At 54.9% G+C, this 21,959-nt stretch overlaps 7 protein-coding genes across 7 annotated transcripts; 3 read left to right on the top strand and 4 right to left on the bottom strand.

Moving 5' to 3' along the window:
- Positions 1-384: 384 nt before the first annotated feature.
- On the bottom strand, positions 385-885 carry CGGC5_v014733 (uncharacterized protein; the record flags this gene model as incomplete). The annotated part of the gene is made up of 2 exons (XM_032029619.1): positions 385-460; positions 629-885. The coding sequence occupies 2 exons, from the start codon at positions 883-885 to the stop codon at positions 385-387; spliced, it is 333 nt and encodes a 110-aa protein (XP_031890824.1).
- Positions 886-1,881: 996 nt separating this feature from the next.
- On the bottom strand, positions 1,882-6,627 carry dna2 (DNA replication ATP-dependent helicase/nuclease dna2; the record flags this gene model as incomplete). The annotated part of the gene is made up of 6 exons (XM_066153140.1): positions 1,882-1,886; positions 1,942-4,375; positions 4,518-4,922; positions 4,976-5,065; positions 5,117-6,514; positions 6,580-6,627. The coding sequence occupies 6 exons, from the start codon at positions 6,625-6,627 to the stop codon at positions 1,882-1,884; spliced, it is 4,380 nt and encodes a 1,459-aa protein (XP_066007411.1).
- A 911-nt stretch (positions 6,628-7,538) lies between these two features.
- CGGC5_v014731 (uncharacterized protein) lies at positions 7,539-8,828 on the top strand (the record flags this gene model as incomplete). The annotated part of the gene is made up of 1 exon (XM_032029617.1): positions 7,539-8,828. The coding sequence occupies one exon, from the start codon at positions 7,539-7,541 to the stop codon at positions 8,826-8,828; it is 1,290 nt and encodes a 429-aa protein (XP_031890831.1).
- A 228-nt stretch (positions 8,829-9,056) lies between these two features.
- CGGC5_v014730 (uncharacterized protein) lies at positions 9,057-10,889 on the bottom strand (the record flags this gene model as incomplete). Its single annotated transcript, XM_032029616.1, has 1 exon — positions 9,057-10,889. One exon carries the CDS (start codon positions 10,887-10,889, stop codon positions 9,057-9,059), a length of 1,833 nt encoding a protein of 610 aa, XP_031890830.1.
- A 1,057-nt stretch (positions 10,890-11,946) lies between these two features.
- aflV-1 (Cytochrome P450 monooxygenase aflV) lies at positions 11,947-13,662 on the top strand (the record flags this gene model as incomplete). Its single annotated transcript, XM_032029615.1, has 3 exons — positions 11,947-12,269; positions 12,327-13,471; positions 13,526-13,662. 3 exons carry the CDS (start codon positions 11,947-11,949, stop codon positions 13,660-13,662), a joined length of 1,605 nt encoding a protein of 534 aa, XP_031890829.1.
- A 79-nt stretch (positions 13,663-13,741) lies between these two features.
- Positions 13,742-15,180, bottom strand: CGGC5_v014728 (Uncharacterized protein; the record flags this gene model as incomplete). The annotated part of the gene is made up of 2 exons (XM_032029614.1): positions 13,742-14,144; positions 14,201-15,180. 2 exons carry the CDS (start codon positions 15,178-15,180, stop codon positions 13,742-13,744), a joined length of 1,383 nt encoding a protein of 460 aa, XP_031890828.1.
- Positions 15,181-17,780: 2,600 nt separating this feature from the next.
- TVP18 (Golgi apparatus membrane protein TVP18) lies at positions 17,781-18,538 on the top strand (the record flags this gene model as incomplete). Its single annotated transcript, XM_032029613.1, has 4 exons — positions 17,781-17,817; positions 17,876-17,891; positions 18,087-18,182; positions 18,238-18,538. The coding sequence occupies 4 exons, from the start codon at positions 17,781-17,783 to the stop codon at positions 18,536-18,538; spliced, it is 450 nt and encodes a 149-aa protein (XP_031890827.1).
- Positions 18,539-21,959: the final 3,421 nt, after the last annotated feature.

Genomic DNA, 21,959 nt, shown 5'->3' with positions numbered 1-21,959 from the left:
CTCATCAACTCGACTCATGAACGACCATAAATGAAATCTAAGCATTCGGCAGCGCGCGAAAGTCTTCGTAGAGATAAAAAAAAAAGGAAACTAGTTCAAGGTCGGTCATATACACTTTTTGTCGGAAACAAGAGACTTTCGCCTGTACGGTAGGCGAAGCTTCATTGTTCCGCCAAATTCTCTCCTGTCTTGGTCTTTCCCCTCTCCGCTTCAATCCTCGCGGCTCGGGTTCTTTGCTTCCGTCACGCCATTTCTCTCCTTTCTATAGTTCTCTTCCCCTTCGCCGGGCCAAGAGCTTTTTTGGCTTCCAAAGTCAAAACAGAAAAAAGTTCGGGTTTCGTCGAATATGTGTAATTTGTGCGCGTTGTTACATGAATCCGCCCCTCACTTCTCGGGGTCCGGCAGGATGCCCTCCTTTTCTAATCTCCTTCTGGCCTCCTCGAGGGCCCACGTGTCGAGCCTATCGTTCAATCAACGTTAGCCACGGTCGACATCGAAATTGCCTCAATGCTGGCGATTGTATGCGAAGCCCGTCGACGTAGCTTTGCAGCTAAAGGAGAACCCGGAAGTAGGTATCCCGTGGTGTTGCCGCCTTTCTTCGGGGTGCGGGGGGACGGGCTGCACTCACGAGGTATCAGGCTTGAAGGCGAGAACGACGCCGGTGGCAATGATGCCTCCGCAGAAGAGGGTGTAGAAGGGGAGCTCCCAGCCCTCCTTCTCGTACTTCTCACCGGGCTTGACGCCCCAGAGCCAGCCGGACGGGGGATCGAAGTCGGAGCCGCCACCGGCACGGCGGGCGGTCACGGAGAAGGCCCTCGTGGAAGGAGCGGTGGTCTTGATGGCGCGGGCGGCGCGGATGGCCGCGGTCGGACGAATCGCCGGCATCGTCGGGGTCTTTCGTTTGCGTCTCGAGGGGGCGAGCGTCCCAATTGACGTGTTTCGGTGATGGGTTGGGCGGGGTTTCAGAGGGGAGATTTCGCGGGCGCGGTGGGCGGAGTTTGCGTCGTTGCTCACACAAGTGAGGGAGGTTGTTGGACTGGAGTTGGATTCTCGGGTCCACGTCGGGATGGTTAGTCAGCAAAAGTCACGTGTAAACGATCGAGGTACCGACTCCACCCGACCAGCTACGGAAATGGCACTCCGAAGAGTACAAGACGGTTACTTCTTTTGTCGAGGAACAGGAAGATCTCTAAGAAGTGACAAAAGCGATTCGGGAGTTGTGCGACACGTGTTGCTTAGATCCGGAGTTGTGTCGGCAGGTTGCGTCTGAGGCAGAGTTTCCAAGACCTGCGCTGCATCGCCGATTGATTGGTCTTCGCAGAGCCGAAGATGCGACAACTCCCTCGGCCTCGGTAAGTACACCGGACCCCGTCTTACCCAAAAATCGTCTCTCCTTTCTATTTCTCGTATCACTAGAGGGGACAAAAAGCTGCGATGACAAAGATTTACGCGGAGACACCTGATACCTGCAATAGCCTATGAAATGCTACGCGTCACCAATAATGACACCCAACGCCTTACATCTCGTAATCCTAAAGTTATCATTGGATCCCAATACCAATGCCGTTGACTCCAATCCATGCATATCTCAATAACCGCCGTTTGTCATGTCATTCAGAATATCCCTGAGAATGACTTTATCCTTCATAAGCACTTTCTCTCCAATTCTTGCCCTCTTGGGCTCCGGTCGCCGGTTCTCCTTATCGACACCTAATCCCAACTTCGGGATCTTTCTTGGACTGATGCCCTTCCTTGGACTCGTGTTCTTCCTTGTCTTCAGAGGCGATAGGCCGCTGGCGGTCAGCTGTGTCGACGTATCGTCAAAAAAGTGATTCTCCAAAGCATCGGCAGGCAGGTCGTAAATCCAGTCTCTCTCTTCCATCAGGCTAATGAACTTGCTGAGCATCTCTTCTTTTCCGCTGCCCTTCAATGTGCTCTTACTTCCGACGACGAGAAGCTTGGTTTTGGCGCGAGTGAAGGCCACGTTGATGCGGCGCCAGTCCTTCAGCAGGTCGCCGATGCTGCAACTATCGTTGCTGCGGACAAGGGACAGAATGACGACGTCCTTATCTCTGCCTTGGAATCGATCTGCAGTGTGCATTTCCACGCCGACATGGGCGCGAAGACCATGCTTGAGCAACGAAAGTTGTGAACGATAGTGTGTCATGACTCCGATCTCTCCATCAGGCACTCCAACGGTGAGCAGACCCTCAACTAGTTGCGTGACTATGCGTGCCTCGGCCGGGTTGACAATTCGATTTCCTTTCGCCTCCTCACGGGTCAGGGGCTGAAGCGTGTCAGTGTTGACAAACTTCACACGGGTTTCCCCATCAAGCAAGTCACGAAGCCAGCAGCAGCTTTGCGCCATGGATGTGCAAAATGACTTCGGAGTGCCTGGGCGAAGTATGGTCGATGAGTCGTAGTGAAGCTGTTTCAGCGCGCTCATGTTTGGCACGTCAAGCTTCTTGAATCGTAGCTGCTCAGTGCCGCATCGCAAGCGCCCCTTGTAAATGAGGGTATTGCTGAGGGTCATGATGTCTTCGCACATACGATACTGGTGTTCCAGATTGACCACCGAGTCAGGGTGTGTATCTGACAGAAGCTTGAACAAGCTGACATCAAGGCCGCCTTCGCGTGCCTCCTCATTTTGGACGAGAGGCGGAAGCTGATTGTGATCTCCAACAAGGACGAAAGTCTTTGCCATTCGGATCGGTCCAAGACAGATGGGGAGCGTGATCTGAGAGGCTTCGTCAACTATGCAGTAGTCGAATGTCCGTTCGTTGAAGAGCGGATGCCCAATACCGAGGCAGGTTGTTGCGACAATTGGCGTGTCGTGCCATGCTGCCTTGATTTCATCGAAAGAGTTCATCGGTTGACCGGCCAGAATCGCAAACTGCTGCACATCGGGGTGGACTTTTGCGGGGGCGCCGAGACGCAGGACCGGCGTCTTGTCGTCCTTGAGCTTGAGAAGAATGTTGTCGACGGCGGTATGAGTGTACGAGGTGAGCAGCACACTCTTTCCCTGGGATGTGAGGGCTCGGATGATATGAGCAATCGTCGTTGTTTTGCCTGTACCAGGCATGCCGAGCACCAACGCATAGTCCTGAGCACTCATGACTTTTTCGATTGCCTTGCGTTGATCCACATTCAGGGACTTTTGGTCAGCGATAGTATACTGCGTGGGTGCTGTCTTGAATCTCGGCGGAATAAGGTCGACAACAAGCCGGCGGATTTCTCGAGAGCCGAAAACACCTTCCGCCATGGTTTGTACGAGGTTGTTTCGCACGACCGCCATGCCGTTGCTGAATTCGTCTTTGTCAAGTCGATAGCGGATGGGTGCTTGCTGGATCTTTCCCTGGGCGTCGTCTTGGGTTGAGCCTTCAGGGACAACCTCCATGATACTGGCAAAGACTTGGTTGTTGGATTCGTCAAAGCCTTGCTGACGGATTCGCGCGTTGTGCAGCCGTCGATCGACGGCCACGCTAATTCTCTGCTTGCGGACAGCGGTTACGTAGCCCAGCGCAAGCGCAAAATGTCCCTCCTCGTCGGAGACGACAATGGGCTCACCTACGGCCAGCTGAGACTCCAGGAAAGAATGGCCGGGGTTTGGCAATCGCTTGATGAAAGTGTAGTTAAAACGGTTGATCTTTGAAGTTCCCTGGTCTTCGGACCACGAGCCTTCCTCAATGATGACATCCGAGAAACATCTCCCCACCTTCTCTCGCTCTTGACTGACCATCGTCCACAACTCTCTCTTCAGCTTCTGCGTCTCCTTCTCCTCCTTCGTCAAGAGATTCTCCCATTTGAGAAAGAAATCCTGATGCTTGGGTGTAAGATGCTTTACTACCTCGTCAAACTGCACATCCATTCCGCTCGTTTCTCCATTGCCGTCATCTGCAAGCTTGTGATAGATGAAGCACGGAGCCTTGGCGTAGCATTTTCCGCACATATTCTTACTCCTTTTCATCGGCGGCAGCTGAACACTGCGTTCTCGAATATGACATGCTAGCTGGTTTCTTTGCATAATCATGTGCCGTAGTTCGTGACGAATGGTGGGAATGCGCATCGTCTGGGATGTCTCCATGTAGTAAAGGATGCCATAGACGATTTCTAGATCGTAGCGGTCTGATAGGAGCAAGTTGTACAGAGCTGTTTGCGCCATGTGGTTGGCGTTGGCATGCTTGCCCGTCTTGACCTCGAATGGTACGGTCAAGGTCTTGAGATCTTTGCCGTCTTTCATCGTGACTTGGACAGTCGCATCGATGTTTCCTTTCAGGCCGTACATGGGTGACCAGACATGCTCCTCAACATCAAGCAGCTTGCTGACACACATGTTGGCTTTTTTGCCATTGCGATCCTGTACGACAGCGTCGAGCTACTGTCTGTTAGCGACTGCGATAAGAACCATCTGAGAACGGATCACTTGCCTTTGGCTGAGAGGACACAAAGGCCGAAGCCCAGCAACTCAACTCAGTCATCTTGGACTGCAGGTGCTCCCTGGCAATACTCTTGCTGACCTTGATCTTGTACAGGTCCTCTACATGTTTCTCGATAACCTTGTCGATAATTGTGCTGAGAAACCGGAGATCCCATTTGTTCGCCATGAGGGCCTCTTGGAAGATCTCGTGAAGCATGGTGCCGTAGACAAGAGGAGCAGTTGCTTCGCTAGTGGCTTTGACGCGGTCTTGCAAGACTGCCCGCCGCATGCAACTGAAAGAATCGGCGACAACTGTTGCGGAGACCAGTTGATCGGGATGTAATACCAGAATGTTCTGGGAATCATCAATGATGCATCGCCCATCGGCAGAAAAGTCGCCAATGACGTGTACGTATGCTTTGGGGTGTGCTGGTGTCTCGAACCAGTCTCCCCGGAGATGTATTGTCCTCATGATCTTGCTGTTGTCCTTTTGCACGATCAGGATCTAGAGTCAAGTTAGCAAACGTTGCAATTCAACAGCAGCTGAATGTAGCCTACTTTTTCCATTCTGGACCGATCACGATCGTCTGTGTACTCGCTTTCTAGGACATTGGTCACCAGATATCGCTGAATGGCTTTGGGTTTTGTCTACCTTCATCTTAGTATTTGCGACCGGGGTAGCCGTTGGTTGGGACGTACAGCAGTTGTGGATGGGGCGTGGGATTGCTGAGCGGTCTGTGTCGCAGCGAGTTCTGCAGCGTCGAAATCGAAGTCTCCGCCGAAGTCATCTCCAAAGACGTCGTCCGGGTCGTTATCCAAAGGAGCCGGTAAGGGTCTCGGCGCGGAGGCAGGCTTTGCCGATGTTGCAGATTGAGACGCCAGGTGTATCTCTGCAGTTTCCATGATCCCTTCCGCGGCCTCGAAAATGTCTTCATCCAAGTCATCAAACTCGTCATCCATCGCGGCGATGTCCTGCTTGGCTGCTTGAACTGGCAGGGGCACCGGGGTAGTCTGCGTCGGCTCTTGCTGGGGATTGGAAAGACTCATACCGGCCTCTAGTTCCAAGAAAGTGTCATCGTCGAACTCGTCAAAGTCATCGTCGCCATAGTCGGGCTCGGCAGCTGGAGCAGCGTTCTTTTTATCTAAGCCCAGGTCCTTTGCTACAGCCGTATTAGAGCTCTTGCCCGGGTGCGGCAGATTCGGAATCCTGGTTGGTCTCGGCGTTGGTGAGGACGGCGGCCTTCGCATTGTATCCGTCTTTCTCTTCTTAGGAGATGGTGTCTCGAAATCATGCTCGGGCAGCGGCTCAGGCGCCTCTTGTGGCGGGCTGTCCTCTTGAATGCTCCCGGTGACGGTGTCCAGCAACGCCGTGACTAGAGAGTTCTTGGAGCTGTCTGTCGTCTCCCGTGTCAACGTGCTGGTTAATGAAGGCGCATCTCCGCGGTCTACTCTTCTCCTCTTTGGCCAATTGAGGCCGCAGCTTATGGCTCTCCGCAGATTAGCATCGCCACCGGCGGGGGCTGGTGCAGTCTTGAGGTTGCGCGGAGAAGAGGAGAACATTAGGTGAGCCAGGGCGGGGTTCGAGACGCCGAGGGGAGTGACGTTGCCGTTGCTACTAAGAGAGAATCGATCCCAAAGCTCCAGGGTTGGGTCGGCATGCGGCGATTTGAGGGCCTCGCTGAGCTTCTTGACGTTCACTGCCGGCGTTGCGGGTTGGTCGTGGGCAGGGGACGACACCGGTGAAGAACTCCTGGCACGCTTCCGGCCTTTCCTTTGCAACATCGGGGAGAGGGCAGCAGCATAGGTGCGGTCATCTTTGTTTCGTTCATTGTCCCATAGGATTCGTTCGCCTGGCGAAGTTTGGGTCTCTTTCTTGGGTACATTCGTCTCCATCAGATCTCGCCAGCTCAACTTTGTTGACGGAGTGACGGAGAGGTGGTCGCCGGTCGCATCATTTTCTTGGTCATGTGTTTTATCGGCGGACTGGAATTGGAATTGGTTCAGCTTGTTCTTGGTCTTATCGGATACGGGGGCGAGAGGTCGCGACGTGGTTTGAGCAGTGATGGGGTTGCTTTTCGAGCGTTGCCATGAGCGGTTCTGAGGCAGGGTCAGCCAACAGAAACGGAACGGGTGGAGGGGTACCTCAAGTTGGGAAGACATACCTTTGGCCCTGGACCAACATGCTCCGAGTATGACTTCTTGAGAGGCATCTCGGCGATATTGGGTCAATGTCCAAAGGAACTATCACGGAAGTGCTTTGGGGTATTCCAACCAGGTCGAAGCAGGGGTCATGGAGGAAGATGGACTAAGGTGGGTGAGCGGGAGACTAGAATAAAGTGGTTGTCCCTCGACGCGCTCTGTCGCGTCTTCTCGAGACCGCGGCGGCTTTGCACAGGGGACGCGCCGCTGCACGTTCGCGGTAATTTGTGGGGCTTTAGGTACATAATATCGCCCCTGCACACTCAGGAATGCAAGTCACCGCGCACTTGCTCCCCGCAAGTGTTCGTATTGTTCGCGTCTTGTTCCTTGCTGCTTATGTGTTGCAGGAGGAAAGCACTGGCTAGCGATTGGTATCCATCAGATGAGCTGCAGGGTGTTGGTTTCCCCGAGCAACGATGCACAATGGCTACTTAGGTACCTTGCATAGGTACCTTAGGTACAGAGCGCATGCTCATGAGACTGTGCAGTCGGGATCAACTACGACCAAATCGCAGAGTAAGCGTTGAAGTGAAATGTCCAAGTGCTTGTTAAAGGCATTGCGACTTGCAAGGTCACGTATACGCCCTCTCAAATTCTTGGTGGTTTCCAGAAGACCCGACCCGACCTGACCTCGACTCAATTCCCACATGGAGAAACGCTCTGCCGAATGGCCGGGGCGCCCGGGATCTCCACCCCGCCAATGAGACAGACCCACCAGAGCTCTACCTCCAGTAGCTCCGTCACTCCACGACGACGTCAGGACTTTCAAGCCGCAAGTCCACGCTCGACTCACAACCACAAGACCCTGGAACCCCGACTTTCACCACACCAGAATATCTTTTCTGCCGGTCTTCAAACAGACCACTGGTTTTCAACGTCCGGGACAGAAAGCCCTGGCGTTGAGCTTCCATCGGCCGGCAGCATGGCCCTCTCCGTCTCGCTGGACAAGGACATCTTCGTCTCTCTCGTCAAAAACCTGCCTCCGGCCGAGTACCACATCCCGCCTCCTGAATTCACATTATGGCAGCGCTTGATGGCCCAGAAACCTGAGCAGCATGTCGAAAAGATAAGGTACATGCTCAATGGCTCGGCCGCGGGCATGGGAAGGCAACCAACCCAAACAGAGGTCGACGCCCTTTGCGAGATCACTTACAAAGAAGGCCGCACACTGTCCTATATCTTGCCATTGGCTTTCCTATTCGGCGGCGTCGCCGCCTGGAAATCGCGCGGAACCTTCAAATTTCCCTTTTATCAACCGAAGTTCATCAAATTCGACCCGGAAGTATTTCCCAGCAGCAATATCCCCTACGTCAAGGGCCCACCGGCCAAGATTCTCTGGCACAACCTTCGTTTTGTGACCTATGGCATGACCTCCGCCATCTTTGCTGCTCCGCTGCTCGGCTCATATGCTACCTCCGTCGCCATCAGCACGGTCGCCCGCGACGACCGCCTCGAGAACTTCCGCAAGGACATGAAGCCCGACAGGCTGATATCCCTGACTGCTGATCAGATGCCCCTTAAGAGCCTTCAGTCACAGCGGTTCAAAGTTAACAGGACTATCACTGAATTGCAACGTACAATCGAGTCAAGACAACATCAATTGACGCTGAATCAATCCGACAAGAACAAGGAAAACTTCACCAAAGAAATTGAGTATGCGACCACCAGAATTAAGACCTTGGAGGATACGTTGAAGCAAATCGACGAAGCGATCGCCCGGAAGAGCGACAACCAGAGTTCTCAGAGCTACGATGACCAGTCACCAACCCAGGGCTACCCGGCCATCAGCTCATCCGACTCTACCGCGTACCAAGAGCCTCAAGACAACGTTCGCCCAGAGTACGACACACCACGAGAAACCCCAGTCACGCAGAGCGGATGGGGTCAGCAAAGTTCATCCTCGCAGTCAGGCTGGGGCAACTCCGATTCGGACGGCTGGGATGATGCGTCGCCGGTGGCTCCGGCCTCGAGACCTGTGCCGGAATCGTCTTCCGGCGGCTCTGCTTGGGATCGCCTGCGCCGGGCAAACCAGCGGCCGCAGCCGCCCTCCGGCAACACTTGGAGCGGCTCACAAGGCCAGCAGAGCCGGCAGGGCCAGTCTGGAGAATCTGGAACTTCTGAGAAGGATAAGGCTCAGAGGGAGTTTGACGAGATGCTTGAGCGGGAGCGCCGAGCAGATGACCAGAGCAGTGGCAGGGGCAGCCGCTGGTGATGTGTATGAGTATTCTCTTGGGCGTAACCAACGCTGGCGGATGTTTGGAAGAAAAGATCACCTCACAGTTCAAACTGTATTTATGGTCCATATAGGATGGCACGAATGAAATGCAACTCAGTAACTATTCATATCATGACTACCACTCTAACGCTATGCTCTCATGTTCTAAATTTTCCCTATTCCGATCAATGTTGCGATGTCCTTCCCCTCCGTTCCAATTTCATCTCAGAAAGTGAAGTGTGTGGGACGCCAGAAGCTCTTATCCCAGCGGTGCCACGCGGCTGTCTTGGGTGTCTGTTTGGTATACCAGCCACTGTACTGCGGTGCGTCAATCTCATCCCCAAAGCGTTGAACAAGCCGGGGCATAAAAGTGCTCATGGAGACACCAGGATGCAGCAGCCCATCGCCCGTCTCCGCGAAGCTGAACTGCGACTCCCTCGCCTTCCAGCCGCGCTTTTCCGCCGCTGTGGCGACCGCAGACGGCACCACATCATCCGCCTCGCCGTTGAACGCAGTAGAAAACTCCGCCACGGCACCCGCCAGCCCGACGTAGAACGAGTCTGAGACGTCAGACGCCTTGGCGAGGGAGAAGATGCGCGAGCTCGACGCCCGCGACGCTCCTTTGAAGGGCATGACGTGGAAGCGGTAGTTGGGCCGGTAGTAGTCCCTCGTCGAGTTCTCGTGCCACACGCAGCGGTTTCCCCTGAAGTGGTTGCATCCGACCCCGTTCAGGCTCAGCGGGCGACTGCTAGTCCCCCTGAGAGGGTCGGGAAACGGGGTGCCGGACCAGCACGGCAGCGCCGCGGAGTGGTAGTACGACTTGGTCCAGCGGAAGTCGAAGATCTTAAGCGCCTCGATTTCCGCGCTGCCTGCGACGAAGCGGTATGAGCCGTACGTGATGAGCGACGAGACGGCCTCAAACGGCTGGTACATGTCGCGGTAGAGCGCGTCGAAGGGGGACGGCGTGCGGATGTCCATGAGGCGGCAGGTGCCGTCGTCCCAGGCGCTCAGGAGGAGGTTGGTGTGACCGCTGGGGCCAGGATTGACGGGTTGAATGGCGCGGACGGTGAGTCTCTTGTTTGGGTCGAGGCCACGAGATTGCAGGAGGTCGGGATTCTTTGAAGCTACTTCTGGAGTGAAGCCTGTAGGGGTGACGGTGAGATAGCGGATCGGGTCCGAAGAGCCTGAGAGGGCGCACACAATGGTGTCATTGTTCATCGCCTTGGCGGCGTGGATGAACTGTGTTCTGGCGGTACCTGACATGTCGAAGGTCAGGGAGTCCAGAGGGGCTGCGTCCCCCGTATTATCTGTGTTCAGGGGGAACAAGCTGATAGTTGCCCTGTTGCCAGCGACCACTGATGACTGGTTGGGCAGAGTATCAATGGAGCCGATGGAGGTCCATGTGGTGAGCTCCAGGCCGCCAGTGGGTTTAGGAATCTTGAAGTGTGAGAGAGTCTTGCCTGCACTACCCTGCGCAGCTGAGACGAGAGACAAATCACCGTTTGCCCTTCCGACAAGCATGCCCAGCTTCCCGTCGGGTTCAGTGAGATGGATGGCCGTAACGTCGCCAACACCAGCCTCGTATCCGTTGGCCTTGCCCTCCATACGAAACCAAGCATCAGCCTCTCCGCGGGAGTTGAGCGGCCTGAAGCGGCCGACGATATCCTCGCCGGCGCCCCATGATACGACCTCCCAGCTCTTGTCGAATGCCAGACGAGCGTCGATGATGGGGTGGAAGGGGCGAGCGGCGTTGCTGAATCCGGTGAAGAAGTTGCCCTCTGGGCGATGAGAGTCCGTATAAGCGATGGACTGGAAAGCTTTCGTGTCCCAGGCCCTCGCCTGGCGGGTAAGGGTGTTGGCCAGCTCGTTCCATTTTGGTTGCTGGCCTAGAGGTAGAGAGAGGAGAGGGAAGCAGGTCCTGACGAAGGTGCGCCAGCCATCTTCTGAGAGGAGATGGTGGAGATGTTTACAGGATGAGGCGAGCCTGGCGATGTCGCGGGCTGTTCTGAGGTGAGAAACAATCTCCAAGACGATGTCGTCTGGGAGTTGGTCAAACATGTTTCTTTTTGGGTCTTGCGAGGTATGTTTAAGAACTCTCTATTTGTCTGATGGTTGGTTTTTGTGGCATGAGGGGAAGTGAGATGAAGATATGAGAAACATGAAAAGTAGATGATATGAGAGTTGGGTGAGTGGGAAAATGCTGTGATACTGACGGTGATGAGTGCGGTGGGTGTGGTGTTGGCTGGAATGGGTAAAGGTGAGAAAGCGGTTTGAAAACTCTGCTAACTACTGTGGGAAGTGTGATGCAACCTGTGAGACGCCTTGTTCCGTGTACCCGTTCGGAGCCCGTGCCAAGCCTTCCAAATTTCAACCTTGGGCAATCCTTTGAAGGTGGAAGTTGAGTCTCAATGCTTTCGATGAGTCGAAAGAGTCACCATTGACTAAGTAATGAGTTGCAGCCTAGAACGGACTGTTTGGTGGATGGATGCCTGCTTCTATGCGTCAGCGACACAATGCCGTTTAGATGCATACCGAGTTTTCGTCGGTGTGCACGTACATGCGAAATCCTTCCCATGAGACGTATTTCCCCCGTTTTCTTTCCTCGTCAAGCTAGATAGATGTTCATACTACTGTGCATTCGTTTGTAATTGGCGAGCCTCTCATCTCTAGTTTCCGGTATAGCTCGTCTACTCTGGTCGATTATTCGCGGAATTTTGGTTGCTCTAAACAGTGACTTTCCCGCCACTAACATGGCCCGTGACCCTGAGACGCAGGTGCCGACCCCGCTGTTAGTGCACCTCGGCTTCAACTCAGATCAACTCCAAGATAAGACCTGAGAGGTCGAGCGAGATAAGAGTATCAACACCACCTTCATGACTCGGCCCTAATAGAAGGTGATAACGTTCTATTCCATGGATTCCGTCGTTCACTCCGCTCGACGCTAGTAATAAGAGATTCATCGTGTCTTACATTCTTGAAACCGCTCCTTGCTCAGTCAGGTCGATGACCGCAACCACTTACAAACCCCTGTCGATTACTTGACCAGTCACTTCGAGAGTGTGAATCACTGAGTCGTCGTCTAAGCATAATTCACATAGCGGTATTGCATTTCAATATGGGATTCAACTTGATTCCCATCGCCGTTGGGGCGGTCGTGGTCTGGCTGGTCTACCACTTCGTCGCCTATCCAATCTTCTTCTCACCCCTGGCCAAGATACCGGTACCTCATTGGTCATGTCACGTCTCACCTCTCTGGATTCTTCTCGCAAGGAAGAACAACTTCCAAAACAGATCGCTCCATAAAGCGCATCTTCAGTATGGCCCCGTGGTTCGAATTGGTCCAAACGAGCTCAGTGTCGACGGGTACGATGCCATCAAAACAGTCTACCAAGGGGGGTTTGAGAAGGACCAGTGGTACTCTATATTCGACAACTATGGGTGAGTAAACTTTGTATTATTTCCTTATGCATGGCACTCGCTGACATTGAAGTGAAGAGTACCCAACATGTTCTCAACCCTGGAGTCAAAGGCCCACTCTCTACGCAAGCGTATGGTGTCAAATGCCTACTCAAAATCCTTCATCCAAGCCTCGCCAGCTGCCAAAGCACAAGCACGCAAGCTTCTCTTCGATCGTCTCCTACCCCTGTTATCTGAATCATCAGCCGGTCCTGAGCCTCAGGGCATCGAGGTGTTTTCGACCTTCCTCGCTTCGACAATGGACTTTATTACGGCATACATATTTGGCTTACGCAACAGCACTGATTTCCTCAGAGACAAGTCCTACAGAGACCACTGGCTGCAGCTGTATCTCGTACGCGCGAGCTTCGGGTTCTGGCCGCAGGAGATGCCGCAGTTGACGGAATTCTTGGGTCGGTTCGGACCGATGCTGAAGCCGTATCCTGCTTGGGTCGATGATGCGAATGCTGAATTGCGGGAGTGGAACACGAAGTTATGCGAGAAGACGTACAATGCTACTCACGGATTAGAAGTCGCGGAGAAGCAAGACCCCGCAGATGAACCCGTCGTTTTCCAGGCCATGGAGGCCGGAATCGAGAAGGAACGTCGAGTCAACGGGAAAGAGTCTCTGCTCTACTCAACAGCCATACTCAAGAAGGACCTGTCAATGGCATCCGAGTTGTTTGACCAGCTTTTGGCGGGCCAAGAGACGGCCGGCATCGCACTCACATACTTGGCTTGGCATTTGTCCAAATCTCCGGATTTGCAGCAGCAGTTGAGACAGGAACTCCTGACTTTGGAACCTCCCCTGACTATGCCAGCCGATGGATCTCTGCCAGGCAACCTCCCGGACCCAAAATCTGTCGATGCACTACCACTCCTGAATGCCATGGTCATGGAGACGCTCCGTCTGAATGCCCCGATCCCAGGTCCCGAGCCACGACAAACGCCTCAACCGTCTTGCCAACTCGGAGAGTTCCATGTCCCTGGAGGCGTCCGCGTCGCTGCTCTTGGCTACACCCTTCATCGGAATGAGAACGTGTTCCCGGAACCTGAAGTGTGGAATCACACTCGTTGGCTTGAGTCGGAGACCAACGAAGAACAGCGCCGCGAGATGAGTCGTTACTTTTGGGCTTTCGGGAGTGGAGGAAGGATGTGCGTCGGGTCGAACTTTGCAATGAATGGTGAGGTCAAGGAAACCTGTTGCGTGATAACACGCTTGCTGACTTGCATCACAGAAATGAAGCTTATTGCAGCAGCCATTTGGTCGAATTTCACGACGTACATCGTCGATGACACAGACATCGAACAGGATGACACATACACCGCACGCCCGATAGCAGAGCGGTTGATGCTGAGATTTGAGCGCGTGTAGGACAACCAAGTTTCTGGTCGTAATTTAAATCCGTGGGATATCCTCCAAAACTTACCAGCGCCACCTTCATTAAAAGATTCTAGAATCCGTCGACTTGTGTTCCAATACCCTTTTCCTTGGCCAGTTCAACCAAATGCATGCCCACCGCCAAATCCATAAGCCCCAAGCCCACACTCTTGTAAATGACCGTTCCATCCCTCAACCAGCGCGCCAACGCGTCCTCTTTCTTGTGTTTCTCCGTTGACCTCTGACTCGAGCTTCGGCGGTGGAGGAAGTGAGGTCCCTTGCTGCTTGTCGTCGATTCTTTGCTCGGAGATGAACGCGAATCGCCATCGGAGCTCGTAAAAGCAGACTTGATGGACGGCGTACCGGAGAAGTCGAGCTTGTCGAGTTCCGAGGGGGCAATGCTCGCCGTCTCGCTCTCCACCTCGGCATCGTCTGCCTCTTCCCGCATGCGCCGGAGCATAATCAGCTCACCCAATCTGTAAGCCCACGTCAGCAATTTCTCACCTCTCAATCAACATCCGAGTGAACTCACTCTACAAGTTGCGTCGGCTGCAAACCGGCGGCAATAACCTCGCCGGCCTCCTTGAGCGCCCCGTCCAGTGTGTCAACCACAATGACACCCCCTTCAGGAGCATGCTTGTGAAAATGCCAATGCGCCTTCTCATGCTTCGTGGCCATCTGCAACAGCCCGACCGGCAACTCCCTCATCTGCGGCGTGTAGCTCCCAATGGCCGCAATCAACCTGCCCTTCCGCCTCCCCTCGTGGCTCGTCAGCACCTCCGCCTCGAAGAGATCCTCCGTGGACGGCGTACAGCAGTACACCACATCCGCCTCCCTGATCTGGTCCCTCTGCAGCCGCGCAAACTCCCCATACCCGGGCGTGAGGATGCTGAACGTCGTCTCCGCCCACCCCTCGCGCTCTTTGATGTGCGCCGGCACGTGATAGAACTGCTTGAGGAACACGCGCGCCTGATCCGAGAAGCGGCGGTTGATGATGTTGACGTGCTTGATGGTCGCGCCCCTGATGAGCAAGGCCAGCCGGACGTGCCAGTAGGCCTGCAGCCCGACGCCGAAGCACGTCACCGTCTTCACCTGTCCGCGGCGCGCGAGCAGACAGGTTGAGGACAGGGCGGTGCGGAAGGCCGTGAGCGTCTTTGCGTGAAGGAAGCCGACGGGCTGGCCCTCGGGCGAGAGGAGAGTCACGGCGCCGGTTGGGGTGATGGCTGGCTTTGCCGGGTCCGCGGCGGCTTTGGCGGAGGAGAGGGTGACGACTTTGCAGCCCATGCCTTGGGGCCCTACGGAGGGCATGTACAGCGTGGTGGCGCCGGTTTTGAGGTTCTCGGTCGAGAGACGGTCCGGCTGGTGGTAGGTGCCATCTTCGATGTTTGTCGCGTTGGTTGAGTACTCGTGGAGGGCGTGTGAGATTACTTGTCTAAAGGATTCGAACTCGTCGGCCGTGAGGTCGGCCAGGATCGCCTTGATCTGGTCGTCGGTGAGGACCGTCAACACCATGGCGCGGGTTTCGTCGAGGCGACTGGCTGCTGTCGATATCAAACCTTGAAACTCAGTTGACTCGGTTATGATGTTGGGCGCAGAGGAGGGGTTATCAACTGAGTTTGACGAACTCGGTGTGGGTGAGTGTTGTGGTCTAGAGCGGGGTTATTCCCTTTCTTCTGATTCGGGGTTAAACCTTTGCGGCCGGCGGCCGGGTCTAATGTTATGGTATATACGGGATTTGGAAAGGAGTTTCTTGGCATTCTACTTGACTATCACTACCGTAAGTCACATCAGTCTACCGGCCCATCCGCGGTTGAATGGCAGGCGCGAGGGTTCGCGATGCACGAGTCCGGCGTTATGATGTAATGGCGGGTGAAGCAAGCCCTACTTACACCCGCAGATCTGGTTCCGATCAGTTGGTGCTGACTGGCGACCCGTTGATCTCCACTTGCGCCGCTGCAAAGGGGCCGCTATCTCCGGATCCCGTGGACTTTCACGCGTTTCTGTTTTGTCCGGCTGTGGCGCAGAAAATGGCTGGTTAATGTAAGAGAAGGAACAGACAAGACATTGCCTACGAGCGGATCTTTGGGCCGATATCACGGAGCTTGCTTGGCTTGCTTTACGGACCCGACGCCGTGGCAACCCCCGGACGCGGGAGGGGCAAACCGGCCGGGGCCCAGCTCCCGCCCCTCGCGAATCCGGAAGTCTCTCAGCGCAGCGGCGGGGTCTACGTAGGTCGCGTGTCATGAACAGACCGTCGGCCATACATTCAGGCCGAAATTTCAGGCTGCATCGATGAGGCTACGAGAATGAAGGAGCAAGTTTGCCCGATTCCAGGCATCTGGATAGCGGACAGACCTGGATGGCTGTGCATCAAAAGAGGCTTTGAGCAGAGTCCACGTAATAGCCCGGGACGCGTGTATCCCCTCCGCTGAACCCGCACGATGGAAAAAAACACAAAATACAGCTGCCTAGAGTCGCAAGTGTTAAAAGCCTCAAGGTCGAGGCAGCGGTGCTGAGTGGCGATGGCAATGAATCGCAAAGAAAGTCAGTTCAACACCTTTTGTCGTGCTGCTCCTTGGGTTTCAAAAGCACCAGTGCTCGGCCTCTCTTCAAAGACGTTATCATGTTCTCTGTATCCTTGGCAGAGATTACTCAGGATCGAAAAGAAAAAACCCACCGCATCTCAAGGCGCAACCATTCGCTAAGCAGTCCCGCGACGCGGCTATATTAATCAATCAAACAAAGCCAACTCAATCGCGAACAAGTAGGAGAAAGACGATACAGGATCGACCGTGCTTGGCCCGGGCCCGGAAAGTGTCAGGACGTTGTTTCATAAACCTCTCACACATCCCATCTTCGCCCCGGTTCAAGGGTCAAAGCCTGGCGAAACGTCCAGGGGATCGGGCTGAGCAGCTACTTTACCTACCCAAAGTCAGGTACGGAACGAATACCTGCCCCCGTACTAAGCAAGCAGGATATTGAGTCCCGGTCCAGTTATTACCTACTCCCGTGCCTATCCCGACCGTTGAGAAGAAGGTGAGGTGTCTTGCGTTCGAGAAGCGACGACAAGCACAGGGCACAACCCAAACAAGAAGAGCAAAGGGAGACACAACAACCTGGGCCGCATTTCTCGCTCTCAGGGAGGCGGCATTTCGACGCTTTACTGCATAGTAAACAGGCGTGGAACCTTCCTTAGGTAGCTGAAGGTGAGGTACGGTACTTCAAGGACGGTCAGAAACAGATAGCAAAAAGGCCCCTGCTGGACCTGATCGCCCCTCCCCGAATTTCTTCAACCAAGGGAGAGAGAGCAAGCCACCAATCACAAGACTGCCCTGACCCTTGGTTTTCAGTTGAGTCGCCGTCGTCGTCCCAGTTGCAGCAGGGACAAGACAACAATAATACGGGGGGAACTTAGGGGACACAGACTCAGTGGAGGACACATTCACCACTCGGGCGCTGCAGCTTACGTCAAGCTTCACCGCAGCTACAGCGAGCACCTGCTATCCGTACCTTAGGTGGGTAGGTACCTACTCTGGCGGACACTGGACCCTTCGGCTGCCGGGCCACCTCAGGAAAACGAGCAAGACGGTCGGGTGGAGCCACTTGCACCTGCACCCCTTCCAAGATCCTGGACAGCGTGTGTCTGTCCTGCCGCCGCCCGGCGCAGCAGCAGCAGAGTACCTTCTCAGGCGAGCCTTCTGACTGGTCCAAACCCAAACCCACCCCCCAGTTCCAAGCCTCAAATTCGGAAAAGAGGCTACGTACGACGACTCTCTCGTCTTGTCGCCTTTCCCCAAAATAGCTGACAACAACACCCTCACCTCTCTGATTTCGGCTGAAAGCTTCTGTCCTGCGATACCCAGCCCCCATCAACGCCACGATCCTCGAGCTCCTGCATTGAACTACAGCAACTCATCAAAACCGCAATACCTTCATCAACCTTCACCTGACGAACACGGACCCCCGTCGCAAGCTTGTCGATCTCCGTCCCGTCAACACTTCCTTCGTGAGCTGGAATTCGGACCATCTCCACTGCACATAGCTCCGACAGCCCACGTTCTCCGATCGAGAAATCACCTACACAACGAACCCGACCAAATCCATCAGACAAGATGACGCTCAAGGAGGAGTTCGCGACCCGCAACTTCAGTACGTGTTTCCGCTCGCCGTCTGCCGCAAGCTGTCCAGTTGCTAACTACCATCGCAGGCATTTACGGACAATGGTAAGAGCTCCCTGCCGGCCCTCCCTCATACCCGCGCCGCGCCGCGCTGTCGTCGACTGCCCAAACCCCGAGCAGAACAGATGATGCCATTGCGTGCAATCCGCGGCACCTCTTTGCGATTGCTCGCTGCATCGACGTGCGCCGTTTGAGCTTCGTCAAGCTTCTTTGGAAACAGAACTGACTCGACCAATCTAGGCTGGGTGTCCTGTCCATGATCCTATGCTTAGCACTTGGCATTGCCAACATCTTCACGATCCACCTTCTGATCATCATCTTCTGTGCCTTCGCCATGTAAGCTCCCCCTTCAATCCTGCATCCGGAGCTCCGCTGACAAGCTTTTCCCTAGCGCTTCCTCGTTGGTCATCCTCTTCATTGAGATTCCCCTGCTTCTCCGAATTTGCCCTACCTCGTCCACGTTCGATGGCCTCATCCGCAAGATCTCGACCAACTACATGCGCGCCGGCGCCTACGCCGTCATGGCCGTCATCCAGTTCCTCAGCACCATCATCAACACCACCAGCTTGGTCGCCGCCGGTGTCTTCCTGTCCCTGACCGCCATCTGCTACCTCCTTGCCGGCGTCAAGGGCCAGGCTTTCGTCGGCAGCAAAACTCTTGGTGGCCAGGGTGTCGCGCAAATGATTGTGTAAGGCGACGTACGATGCTCTCCGAACCGGTACCGACGGACGCCAGCGCGGAGAGAATCCCACGCCGAATCGACGCAATGGGCGGCGGCGGCGGCGGCAGCAGCAGCAGCAGCAACGACAACAATGATATCCGGTGCCTGGAAGCACGCCAAAAAGGAGTTGTACGAATCGATGAGTGTACAGGATTATAGGGGCTAGCAGCGGCCAGTCGCATTTGCGCCGCGTAGGTCGCCTGAGGAAGCAGCAGACGGAAGAAGTGGAATGCGTTTTTTTGATATGCAACGGCCGGCATGGTCGGAATGGAAACTCGGCGTCCCGGAATGAGCTCAGGCTTTGTGTGTGTATGTTCGGACTCGGCTGCGCTTCGGTTCCTAGAAGCTCCGAGGGTCATGATAGCTTTCTCACTGCACTGAATTTATTGTCTTGAAACATTTTGCTGGCCGCACCGCGAATCTCGAACGACGCATATGATTCTCAGCCAGTCAATGACCCAAATTCAGGCACTTGGAATGTGCCGATGCAGTTTTGTGTCTCGTGAGTGGCTATTGACACCTTGAATAGGATACATGTAAGGTCTGTTGTTGACTCTGGATGCTGAGGTGAAGCTCTCCAGCCCAGCCCAGCCCACAGCATTGAGTCTTCTACAGCTTCCTAGAGCATCCTCAAGTAGGCATAGCTTCATCAGATTTGGAGCTCTAGTGGGTGGTTGGAGAAGCGCGCAAAAGACACTAGACAGCGGGGGATCAGTAGGAAGAAAGAAGCTAGGCAGATGGTTCCCGAGCCCTTGTAGGCTAGCATGCCAACGTGATGACACGAAAGGCGAGCGGACCCCTCGGCCAGTCTCGGGATGGGCTCTAGCCGTCAACCACAGCTGAAATACGCGTGTCGTCTGTCTGGTCTGCTCGCTCCGACAGGCGGGATAGGCGATTCTTGTGAGGGGAAATCAAACCAACCCCTCAGGTTCCCGCGGGCACCCGTCGACGGATAGCAAGCATATCACGTACCCCCAAAGGTAACCAAAAGATATGTTCTCCGAAGCTAGTGAAACCCGATGATGTTGACGTAAACCTCACGTAGGTTCCGTGGGAGGATCTGTAACCTTTGACGGATAGTTTGCAAATGTCGATTCGCATACATATAGCTATCCACTTGGGGGCTTTGGGGGCCGGAATCGACGTATGATGATGAGATATGTCAGAGACGTGTGTGGCACAAAGGGAAGAAGGGAAGAGGCATCATGACAAACGGAAAATAACAATGAGATGCACTCTGCCGAATCTGCCAGTGGGTGCAATGCCTTTTTCCTCGAATTGTGTGAGGTTGGTCCGGTGAGTGATCGAGAGCCATGGCGTCATTGGCCATGGCGCCGAGTGTGTGCAAGAACGGCAGAGAAGCTACACTAGAGCCAACCGTCCAGCACACTGTGGGAGGGCCCGCTCCACTCGCCTCCTGCGGACGGTGACGATACCCTCCCCATTTCCACCTCCACAGGGGTCCTGAAGGATTATGGAACGAAAAACAACTATGGCCTGGCGAGATGTCTAGCAGTGCATTTCCACACGGTTTCGCGGTGTATTCAATGCTGAAGTATACCATTAAGTCGAAGGCTATAGGGCGAGACCAATTCTGGTGGGAATTCAAGCTTTTGAGCCCGCTTTGTTGCTCGGACGCCTCACCTCATCTGAAAGCATAGCAACTGCTGGGCCAAATTCACAGACGGCCGCAGATCGATCGTCAAAGAATGGGGCTGAGGCTGCTTCTCCCGTCTCCAGTTGACGGTCTGTGGAGGGGGGAGGCGACTGGACGGAGCTTGCACGTTGTTAGTAACAGCAGCTGTGACGGAAGTTGGGTGGGCTGCAGGAGGGGACGGCGGTCTGGCCGTAGACGGTGGGAGGGAGCCAAGACCGTGACAAGCAGCCGTCCGAAAGTGATCGAGGACGGATCCCGGGGTTGATGACTGTCATTTGGACATTGGAAAAGACCGCCGCAATGACAGCCAGGTGGGAGGTTGCCTATGTGAGTAAGGCATTCGCAAACTTGGAATTAGTTGTCGAAAAATGCCTCTCTTTGAAAAATGCCTCCAAACTGCCCGCAAGCGATCCGGCGCCCGTCAACAAGGGCTTCCGAGTTGCCAGAGATGGAAGCCCGGGAGGCAGTGTCATTCAGACAATTTCGGAACCAATTGAGGGACCGGCGTCAACGGCGCCCGCAGTTGCAGCCCGGGAGACGGGAAAATTCAATTAAATGGATCTGTTGTCTCTGGTTGTTGGCGGTGAAGAACGAGTACAGAAGCAGTACATGTCTGAACGTGGGAAGGGTCGTGGCCACGATCATGAACTTGTTCCAATGGCAGGTTGTGGTTGCAAAGCAGCAGGGGTGTGTAAAACGGCTCTCCCTCTTGCGTGCATGCTTGGTGTAGGACGCTGTGGTATCGAGATCCAAACGGACGAGACACCGTCGCCTGGCCAGCTGCAAGCCGGTGCTTTCAATGCAGAGCTTGCAACATCTCGTGGTCCTGTGGGGCTGGTGGGAGAGGTGTCGTCAAAAAAGTCAAGAGGCGAGGCGCACTGTGGGTGTCCTAACAGAGATGCGAAAGACTCTGCGGCGGTGCTGTCGAGACTGACAGAGGATTGTACCGGTTGTACCCTTCCCGGTTCGCCCATCCGGTTCCTGGAAAGGTACTTGAGGCTGTACCTGTCGCGGTACCGCTGTACTCTGGCTAAGGCAGGCCCTGTTGCCCTGGTCTGGCCCGCCTGAGCCCGGTGGCCTGGGGTGAGGTGGTCATGGTCAGCGGGTGACTTTTCGAACTTTTCTCAGTGGACAGTTTCGATTGGGACGCGGACGGGCTCGACCTTGAACCAGACGACGCCCTGTGGAGCTGCCGTCCACTGTGGCCTGGCCGGCCTCTCCACTGTGGACGGGGCCGGCGAGAGACAGAGAGGACCCGCGGTGGGCAATGACAATGGCCACCCTGCCATGCCGAATCAAAGAAGTGCTCTGGCTGGAACTGGCTTGTCTTGCTGGGGCCATGAAGACGGAAGAGTCGATAAGACGGCCCGGCCAGAAAGATAAGATACGGCGTAGACAGGCAGAGAATGAAGCAAGCAGCAGCTCGAGCTCAAACGAGGGAAAAGCAGAAGGATCTGTCGTGAAGATGCCAAGTCGAGTTCGGTGTTAGACGCAAAGGAAGAATGGAACACTGTGAAAGGCCCAAGGGCCCCCCGGTGCGCCAACACCGGTTCCTTAACACAGGTGACTCGGGATGGGTTTCGTTTTGGATTCTAGATTTCGACGCTGACGCGAGCACGCAAATGGGACGCCGAGCACGTTTGACCTGGTGTATGCCCGCTGTCCGCTGACAGCTGATGGCCGAGGAAGCCACTGTAGACTTTTTAGATTTGCATTCTTCCGTTCTGTTCCCCGG

Source organism: Colletotrichum fructicola (genome assembly GCF_000319635.2).
Source record: "Colletotrichum fructicola Nara gc5 chromosome Unknown KSG_Nara_v1_contig09, whole genome shotgun sequence".
Taxonomy (NCBI): Eukaryota; Fungi; Ascomycota; class Sordariomycetes; order Glomerellales; family Glomerellaceae; genus Colletotrichum; species Colletotrichum fructicola.
The sequence above is the reverse complement of the archived record's forward strand: the minus strand, read 5'-3'. Positions and strand labels throughout refer to the sequence as shown.